At 59.8% G+C, this 9,722-nt stretch overlaps 2 protein-coding genes across 4 annotated transcripts in view; one reads left to right on the forward strand and one right to left on the reverse strand.

The window, feature by feature from the left end:
- The window catches only part of SLC6A9 (solute carrier family 6 member 9), a 31,799-nt gene extending 23,348 nt beyond the window's left edge, over positions 1–8,451 (reverse strand). For 2 of the 3 annotated variants that reach the window (XM_041738544.1, XM_041738540.1), the window contains exons 1-2: positions 8,233–8,451; positions 2,670–2,786 (exon numbers count right to left, since the gene is read on the reverse strand). Coding sequence is in view for 2 of the 3 variants with exons in the window: in XM_041738540.1 (XP_041594474.1) it covers positions 2,670–2,699 (30 nt within the window). In the remaining variant the exon portion in view is untranslated. Of the gene's footprint in view, positions 1–2,669; positions 2,787–8,021; positions 8,044–8,232 lie in introns of those variants that run through there. The other variant, XM_041738542.1, reaches the window with a different exon arrangement.
- Positions 6,595–8,151, forward strand: LOC121481033 (translation initiation factor IF-2-like). The gene is made up of 3 exons (XM_041737999.1): positions 6,595–6,604; positions 7,259–7,437; positions 7,567–8,151. The coding sequence occupies exons 1-3, from the start codon at positions 6,595–6,597 to the stop codon at positions 8,149–8,151; spliced, it is 774 nt and encodes a 257-aa protein (XP_041593933.1).
- Positions 8,452–9,722: the final 1,271 nt, after the last annotated feature.

The raw sequence follows: 9,722 nt of genomic DNA on the forward strand, positions 1-9,722 counted from the left end.
CAGGTGACTCTGCTCTTATTCATCACAAGGTTTCCCAACGGCAGAAGCAACCAGCGTCCTCAAAAATATGGGGAGAGGCCAGTGAGGCTCACCAAGGCCTCTGTTGCCCCAGACTCTGTTGCCGGTGAGGAGCGGGCATGGGAAGGGGAATCAGCCAGCCTGTGACCTTGCTGTGAGGCCGTGTGGTTAAAGCTGACCCAGTGGGGCTCTCCGGCCCTGGGCTCCTCTCCTCCAGCACCCTGGCCTCCGAGCCTCAGGCAGCCCCACTCCACACGTGTAGAGAAGTATCACCCCACCCACCCCTGGTGCCCCCCAGCATCCCAGCTGCTCCCAGGCTTGGAGGCACCCCGGCCAGCTGGGTTCTTGCATGGCCCTGTCCTAGGAGCTGCTGAGGCGTGAGGGAGGCAGCTGAGCTGGCCTGGCGGAGACCATCTGGGCCGGCAGTGGGGGGAGGGACATGTGCAGCGGGCATGTGGGCCTGGGCACGTGCTGCAAAGGGGCTCGCTTCTCCATGGGGTGCCTGCCACATGAAGAGCAGGGCAAGAGCTCCGAGATGGACGCAGTGTGTCTGGGGATGCTCAAGAGAGCCCGGGGAGCAGGGGACAGCCCAGGGCAGGGACTAGCGGTCCGCTCCCCACACACCAGGGCACAAATGGCCAAAGAAGCCACAGGCCCTGGACTGTCCGTGTGGCTTATATGCATGGCCCTCAAGTACCCTCTCTTCTACCCCCACCGTGGCACGGAGAGAAGGGCATATCTGGAAGGAGTGTCCTCAGCGCTTTGCCTTTAGGGGGGCACAGGCACCTCACAAAGTGCTGGCTCAGCTGCCTAGGTTAGCCAGGAGGGCTAGCACTCCTCTGAGCCCGTTTCCTAGAGACGAGCACTGAATGGAGGTGGCTCCAGTTCCAAACTGGGGCCGGAGAATAGAGTAGCCCAAGGTCATCAGCAGAACCGAGAAAGAGGCAGGAATAGAATCTCCAGCAACCACTGGGGGGGGGGGGGGGGGCCCAGGGGACAGATGTTATGGGCCTCAAACAAGCAGTGGCGGGCAGAAGCCAAAGGGCAGAGGGCACGGAGGAAACCAAGCCCCGGCTATCTTTAGGCACATCCTGGGGCTGGGAACGCGCGTCCCAAGGCAGCGCTGCCTTCCGCACACAGGCTGGCCCCGCAGAGCCCAAGTCCGGGAAGCGGAGCCCCGGCCGGGTCACCGGACCTCGTGATTCACGCTCCCCCTGTGGCCCCCACGCTCCCCACCTCGGCCGCTTGCCTGTGCCAGTCCTTCCCGGGTCGCTCCCGAGGAAGAAGAGCAGCCAGGGAATACTCGGGGGTTTCTTGGGTTTCATGGGGCTCAGACTGTCCACGTAGCGTGGGCAGAGCCACACCCCGCTTCCCACGGACGACAGGCCCGTGGCGATTCCCAGCCTCCCCTGGGAACAGGGAGCCCATTTTTGGCCGTGTTGCGGCATCACCTCTAGCAAGTGTTCAGATCATGGGATGTCTACCTCTGCCCATTTATGAGCACTCGGAGTTCAGGTTGGCTCAGGAATACTTCCCGAAGCTTGGCTCACTCAGGCTCGTTCCAACCAGGTAGGAGCTGGGCCAGAGCAGGCCCGAGGGGCGGAATGCTACAAGTTCAGGACGGGGCAGGATAGGGGGTCCTTACCCTGGAGCAAAATCTTCCATCTCCCTCTCCCAAACCATTCCTTTGGACCAAGTACTCTGAGTTCCAGAAATCCTTGGTGAGAGACGGGGCCTATTTAGGGGGTGGGGGAGCTCAGCAGAGATCCCGGCCCAAACAATCCTTAACAGAATGAGAAATGCAACAGAAGGAATTGATGTGGGCAAGAGAGGTGCCCAGGCAAGGGCCGTGTGGTCACTGGCTTCCTCCCCTGACAGCTGCCCGGCCTAGCTTGTCCCTGAGGCAAGATCCCAAGAGAAGAAATACAACCACTGCTCTTGGGATAGGATCTGACATCTATGTCCCGGTTCCTGCTTCCAGTGCCAACCCGCTCTGTCCGTCAGGGAGTCTTCCTCCTTCAAGCCCTGACCAGGCCCGGCTCTTGCCCTCTGCTCCTAACGGTGCCTCTCTACCAACTCTCCTGTGCTCCGGGGCAGTGGGCAAAGGAAGGGCCATGGCTTGGGGAAGGGGGAGAGGGAAGTTTTCCGAGGCCTCAGAGGAGGAAATGTTACTTTTCAGATTGAGAAGGAACCAGGGAAGTAGAGGAGAACCAGACAGGTTTGGAGACCCCTTGATTAGCAAGTACTGAATACCTCCTGCTGCAGGCAGAGCATGGGGTGCAGGGGGGTGTGCCAGGGTGCCAACCATGGGTCCTACTGGCCTCCCAGCAGGACCAGTTGCAGCCTCTCCCGAGCATCTCTTGTGATGGCGTTGGGGAGTGTGCTCCTGCCCCTGTGGCCTCTGTGGGCTCTGGAGCAGACTCTGCCCCGTTCTGGGCTCCAAGCTGCAGCACCATCTAACCTGCTGGGCAAGGGGCTGCCTGCCTGGGGCCTGGGACAGCCTCAGCACTCAGGAGCCCGGGCAGAGCCAGACTCAGGGCCCCAAGAAGCCTCCTAGGCCCTCCTACCTCGGCAAGCAGCCGGCAGAAGGCCTCAGAGGGGCGGTGCTCACCATCCCCCCTTCCTCCCTGCAGTCTGGTTCCTGTACTCACCAGCATCCCTTTGGCACCTTTTCCTACCATGGCAGCAGCAGGCTGGGGGACTCTGGAGTCCTGGACCGCACTCACAGACTCTGCTTCCAGCACCTTTCAGACCACAGATCTCAAGAGCTGTAGAGAGAGCAGAGAGCAGGGTGGGAATCTGGCCGGGGAAGGTGAGGGCAGGCCAGGTGTGGCCCTCAGGGTGCTCCAGGACAGTCCCTGCCGGGCTCCTGCCCCACCCAGGCCAGCCCACCCTCTGCCAGGGGCTTTCCCATCTTTGTCCTCTTTGGATGCCCCTCAATCAGCTCCCTCATAGCCCTTCTTCCAACCCTTCCCCTGGATCCCTTGGTCTCCAGGCTTCCTGTCCCAATGGGCAAAGGTCTATTTTTGACTCTCCAGATGCCCAATTCTATAAAAGATTAAAAAATGAACACAGAACTGGGACAGGGTCCAATTCCTTCATCATCTATGTGGATGGCTTCAACCTTTCTCCTGAAGGGGAGTCCATTGGGGTCAGTGCACGCTCCCCATCATCACCCCAGCCGGGCAGCCAGGACAGTGCTTCCTCATCCTGACGCCGCTCGGCTTGGGCTCCAGGGCATCTGGACATGTTGTTTTGTCACTAATCTGGACCATAAGTCCTGTGAACACCAAACACACCGTGCACAGGACTGCCCCCCCTTCCGTTGGCTCAGGCTGTCCCCTGCCAGCAACATCTTTCCTCCTGCTCACCCTGTAAAGTTCTGCAAATCCTTTAGGACCATGCTTAAATGTCACCTCTTCTCTGTGGCCTTTCCTGGCACTCTCCCCAGCTGGCGTGAACAAATTGCTTCCTCCTTTCTTTTTTTTGGCAGATTTCTACTAGTGTCCTTATCAACTCATTCTAGACTTATTTGCTTATGTCCATCAACCATGAGTCTGCGAGTTGAGGGTTGGGTCCGTGTTTCATTTACCCTCTACGCCTGCACCTTGCCCCGTATGTGCTTTCAGGAAGTCTTGCTTGACTTGACTCGAAGGGTAATGGGTAAGACTGAGGTCCTGGAATGATGGTCCAGGTCAGCCAGAGATCTTGTGGGAAGCTTCTGAGAGGTAGTGTGGGCCTGCCGAGCTGGAGAAGGCCACAGACAAATGGAAGGAGTGGCCGCACCACCAAGCTGTTGTATCCAGGTTTAATGTCAGACCCAGATGGAATAGAGGGTAGTTTTTGACAGGCCTCAGGAGAGGATTCCACCTTCAGGGAGCCTCAAAGAATTCTCTCATGGGAGGGAAACCCTGCATTCGGTGGACAAGGTTGTTCAACTTCCATTGTGCCTGGTCCCTGGAGGGACTGGGCTCGTCTTCTGAGGCCTTCTCTCCCCTCCCAGGGAGCAGACTCTACTCCAAAGGCTGTTCTGTGCCACTCTGCCCCACCCACGGCCTCCTGTAAAGGGCCGCCTCTCTCCTCTAGGTCCAGGAAGGTAGTAGAAGGCCAGAAGAGACCAGGAAGGAGCACCTCGCCTATGAAAATCAGCACTTGGCTTCCTTAGGACTTAGCCCTGGCCACTCAGGGTCCCTCTCCCCGGGGCAGAGGCAGGCGCAGATGTGACCTGTAACCATTTCCCTTTTGTCACTCACCCAGGTTGGCCTCTCTGACTCTCAAAGGGGTCCTCCTAAAGAGGTCCCTGCACATGGTTTTGGTCTCCTGGGGGCAGCCAGGAGAAGGGGGGACGTTGTGCTCCCTTAGAAGATCACAGTCTTATCTTCACTCACTGCACCTCTCCCTAAGCCGTAAACTCTCCATGTGACTTCCCCAAAGCTGTCCCTCTTCAGCCAACAAACAGTAATAACAGCAGATGGCATTTTTAAGAGCCACCTCGTGGATTGGTCACTGTTATGCCCCCTGGTTAGGTAAGTAAACTGAGGGCACTCTGCCCAGGACTTAGGCTCCAGAGTGTTCTCACTCAGGTTATCCCTGAATACTTACTGCAAATACAGTCCTTGTGCTTAAAGCGTTTACTGGTTAGTGACCCAAAGACTGCCTGGTGGTGGCCTCCAGGAGAACGAATGAGTTGGGTATAAAGCTTTGCTGCCTCTCCTGCCTCTGCCATTTCTGTTAAATGGCCCCATCCAACCGTTCAAAAGTGGTCCCCATACGGACTACCACTGGCAAGCTGTGGGTTCAGCATGTGACAGAGAGCTTGGGCTCTGGGCTCTGGTAGGCCTGGCCTGGAATTCTGCTTCTGCCGCTCACTCTGTATGTGACTTCAAGCAAGTTACTTAACTTCTCCGAGCCTCAGTTTACTCAATCTGGAAGATGGGGCTAGTAACACTTCCTTTGTAAATTCTGAAGTTTCTGCTTTATTTTGGACTCTCCTGCAAGTCCCTACCTCCCAGTCCATTAATTTTCCCAAAGCCCTAAGGCCCCAATTCCCCCCCATTGTTCTCCACAGACAACAGGACATGGCCTAGATTGTTTAGCAGGCATTTAAGGCTGGCCACAATTCATTTATTCCACAAATATTTATTTCAGGCTTGCTCTGGGCCAGACTGGTGCTGGGCAGCAAGAAGTCATTGGTCTCTACCCTCCTGCATCTTACAGGCTGGGGGAAACTCATGACTCAGAGGCAGACAATCAAAGACTGAGATAAAGGGTGTGAAGGAGAAAGATCCTTCTATGAGAGTCTAGAGCAGGGGGACCTGGCCTTGTCTGATAGCCACAGAGGGCTTTCCTGAGGAAGCAATGTTATAGGGTCAGAGGGACTACTCTAGGCAAAGTGGCAATAGTGAGGAAGAGAACAGGAAGGGAGATCCAAGCAAATGAAGTAGTATGTGCAAAGACCCTGAGGCTGAGTTCAGATCACCAGGGAGAAAGTGACTAAAGATGAAGGTGGACAGATAAGCAGGGTCAGGGCCTTTGGGACCTGGATTTTGGTTTTTATCCTGAGGGCAATGGCCGTGATCAAAGGCTTTAAGGCAGAGTTGTACCTGGCAGGAGCAACTGGTGGAATGCACATTTTGAAAACATCACCCTAGACACAGTGTGGAGAAAGGACTGGAGGGAGGGGTTAGTGGAAAAGAAGTCAGTCAGGAAGAGGCCAGGCCGGCGAGGAGAAGGTAGAGACCGGGAAGGTGGCCATAGGATGGGGAGAGGTATACAGACCTGAGAAAAATAGAGAAGGCAACACTGGCAGGACTCCGTGATGAGCAGCACAAGAGGTGAGGGACAAACAGGGGTGTCTGGTTTCTGCTGGTGCAACAGGAAGAAGCCAGGGCCAGGCCCAAGGACAGGAGTGTGGGGGTGCAACAGGTTTGGAGTGAGGAGAGAGCCAGCTGGGCGTGAGCTGGCCTGCAAGCCGCTCAAGGGTGGATGGTGAGAGGGGATGCGCAGGACCCCCACTACCTCTACCCTCTCATTGCTCTGTCCTTCCTTCTCCCAAACAGGGCTGTCAGTCAATTGTAAGGGTCCATCTGAGCCAAGCCCTGGGGTCCTCTCTGGGAATGGAAAGATGACAGGCTCTTCCCCTGTCTTCAAGGACCTCACAGTTAAGAAAAAAAAAAAAAAAAAAAGGACCTCACAGTTAAGGAGAAAGAGAGGGGAGGAAGCATACACTCTTTTCACTGTGACCGAGGGAGTGGAGGGGCTGTGGGAGCAGGGGAGGGCTTCTAGTTTTGCCTGGAGCCCAGGTCAGCTACCTGCAGCCACCTGTGGCCATGCGGGACTCTCCAGCATTCCCAGGGCTTCTTGCCTCCGCGTTTGTGCAGGAGGCTCCCTCTTCCTTGAGCATCCTTGCCCCCATTTCCATCTGTACATATCCTACCCAGCTTCAATGTCACGTCCCAATGGCATTCTCTTCAAGAAGCCTACCTTCCTCCTCCAATTGCTGTCACCTTGCCCCCGTACCCCCAAAGCACGCTGAGTACATCTGATTAACACGCCCGTCACATACAGTGTTGCGGCATGGTCATCGGTGCCCAGATCTGGCTCCCCACGCCCTGGAGAGCTCTTCCAGGGCAAACGTGAGATTCTTCTCTGTCCCCGGGGCTGGGCACTGAGCGGGCACCGCCGCAGTCGCAGTGTAGGCCGAGTAAGGGGGCGTTTTCTCTGCGGTCCTTGGAAACACTCGGGCATGCTCAGTGCCGCCCATTGGTCCCTTCCTAGAACCAGTTCCCTCACCCACTATTCTCCAACCTTCCGATGCACCCTCACTCTGGACTTCTCACGTCCTTCTTTCCTTTTCCACTCCCCGGCCCTGCCCCCGGGCCCCCCACCTCCACCCCAGCCTTTATCTTCTAGCAACCGCAGCCTCAAGCTTGTTCCAGCATAGAAATAGAGCCGGGCTTTGTGCTTGGAGCTGTCAGAGCCGGGGACGCGGCTCCTTTAAGAGTGAGCGGCGAGGGGGCGTGGCCTGGGGGAGCAGGCCCGAAAGGGGGCGCGGCTCCTTTAAGAAGCAGCCGGCGGACCGCGAGGGGGCCCCCGGCCGGCCGGCAGGGGCGCGGTCGCCTTTGGAGCTGCGGCACCGCCCGTAGCACCCCGGTTCCTCGAAGCGGGGTGCGCCCGCTTTTATCGGGGTGCGAGGTGTTGGGGGCGGTGTTACATCAGCCGCCACGTGTGGGCCTCTCAGCTGGTGTGGAGGCGGCGGCCCCGCCCCCGGCCCCAGCGGTGGAAAAGTACCGGGGCGCCGAGGTCCCCGCCCCCTCGCCCCGCCCCCAGGCCGGCTCCGGCCCCTCCCGGCCCGCCCCGCTAGCCCCCTCCCGGCCCGCGCGGGCCCCGCCGCCTTCCAGCGCCCGCGGCGGCTGCGGGGTGCGGGGCGCCGGCTGGGGGTGCGCGCCCGGCTGCGGGCCCCCGGCCTCACCTGTGGCCGCCCGGGCCCGCCCCGCACGCGCCCGAGTGGAGGCTGGGCAGGGAGGGCGCGGATTTTCCCCGGAGTAGCCGCCCCCAAGGAACTCCACGGCCGCAGTCCCTGCCCAACGCGGGGGCCCGGGGGGGGGCGCGGACAGAGATCCCGAGGCGCCGGGACCCCTGCGCGGCTCCCCGGCACCGCGGGCGCGCGGGAACCCGGACCCGGCGGGCGGGTGGGCGGGCGGGAAGGGAGGCAGGCCGGCCGGAGGGGCCAGAGAGGCGGCGGGGCCTGCGGGGCGCGGACGGGCGGAGCGGGAGCCCGCACGGGGGCGCAGAGCCGGCCGCAGCCCCCGGCGCGCAGACCCGCTGGCGCCCCAGACGGACCGCGGCGGCGCGGCTCCCGCGCTGCCCGCACAGCCCGCGCCCGCCGCCCCCGACCGCCCCGGCGTCGGCACGCAGCGCCCCCCCGCTTCGGGAGCGCCCCCCCCGTCTCGCCCGCTGGAGCTCCTTGGTGACAGCGGTGACACCCAGACGCGCGCACCTACCCCGATCTCTGCGGCGAGACAGACACCCTCGTGCGTGCGCCCACACTCTCCCCCGCGGATGCCCGCGTGCAAGCGCGATCGCACACACAGACACACGCACACACTGCTGCCCGCTGCTCCCGGGGCTTAGCCCCGCGGAGCCACCGAACCCAGACGGACGGCGGGACCGACAGAGGCGCGGGCTCGGCGCGGCCCTCCCCGAGCCCCTTACCATGCTGCAGCCCCCGGCCGGGCGCGCTGGGTCCGCACCGCGGTGCGCCCAGGTGGCTTTCTTAAAGGGAAAGTTGCATCAGCCTCCCGAGGCTCAGCCGCCGCGAGTCCGCCCGCCCCGCCGCGCCGCTCGAGGCTCCTCCGGAGCTTGTTGTGTTTTGGTTTCGGGGAGGCGGGGGCCAAGAGTTTGGTGAAAGTTTGGAGAGTGGAGAAGGCTTGGGAGACCTAGCCAAGTCCCTCCCCTCCCTGAACGGCTCCCCTGGCTGCTCCCCCCCCCCTTCCCCGTTTCATCCCCACCCCGCTGGCCGACTTCTCAGGCTCCTCCTCCCAGGGAATAAAATTACAAGGCTCTCCAGCTTTCGGATGATTGATCCCCAGGAACCCCTGGGAGTGGGCTCCGCAAAGGAACCCCCCCTTCTTCGCCCTGGCCTTGCTGCCCGCCGCCTGGGGCCCTTGGAGGAAGCAGTTGTCGTTGCCCACTTCGGACTAGGCTGGAGTGACGCCAGAAGACCTGGGGCACTTCGGGGGGCTGGGGCTGGAGCTGGCCCTCCAGGCCCCTGGGCTTCTGCGCCTGCGTTGCCCCCGGGGAGAAGCCAGAGCAAATTCCATTCCCTTTGGAGCGGTGCCTCTAGGGACTCTGGGCACAGCTGGGTAAGGCCCCGGTCCTGATCCTAGGAACTGGAGGTCTAGGGGGTAATCCTTCCTCCAGGGATGCTCCTTGGACCGCTGGTTTGGGCAGCCCTACTCTGCTGCTGTGTTACGGGGCTGCAGACACCAACCTGGGTCCCTTATTCCCTCCCTGAGGGGACAGACCCGGGTTCCAATACTAGATAAAGGAGACTTTGCCAAAAGCAGTGTGCTGAGCCTCAGTTTCCTCCCCTGTGAAATGGAGAGGATGAGCTAAGACACGTTGTTCCAGACGCCTCCCTGGGCAGCAATGCCTGGCAGTTGGCGCAGAGTTTGCTTACGTAGTGTAGCAAGAGCCACTAGTTGGTGCTGGCTGTCAGAGAAACAGGTATTGGCCCAGCCTGAGTGAGGCATCTGCCTGGAAGGGGCCCAGCCCGGAGAGATAGTGCCCCCTCTGTACCTGGACTTGATTCCTCACTGTTGTCTGGTCAGGAGACTGGCTTTATTCCCTGGGGACAGTCAGCCTCCAAGAAGCTGATGCACACACGCCAAAGTCACAGAAGTGAGATTCCACTTTATTAATTTACAATCAGAGGCACTGAGCAAGATAATAGGTATCAGGCACAGACATTTCCTGACCACAGGAGCGCTCTCAGGCTGCACACAGCCCATTTCACAGACTTTCCCCAGGGCCCTAGGCTCTGAACTTACAACCTATTTACATTGGGAGACCTGATTAGATCTGGAAAGACTATCTCATCACAAGATTATTTGCTTTTTTACTTTGTTCGCAAACCTAGCAGGTATAGCATGTTTGGGAGTTATACTCTCCCATGAACGAATCGCAAGTGTCTTGTGTGTGTG

Source organism: Vulpes lagopus, chromosome 23 (genome assembly GCF_018345385.1).
Source record: "Vulpes lagopus strain Blue_001 chromosome 23, ASM1834538v1, whole genome shotgun sequence".
NCBI lineage: Eukaryota > Metazoa > Chordata > Mammalia > Carnivora > Canidae > Vulpes > Vulpes lagopus.

What these genes read in the sequence shown, in the direction of transcription:
- LOC121481033 (XM_041737999.1), top strand. An exon ending in GCGCCCGCGGCGGCTGCGGG is followed by an intron (nt 7,438 to 7,566) that starts GTGCGGGGCGCC and finishes TCCCCGGAGTAG; the next exon opens with CCGCCCCCAAGGAACTCCAC.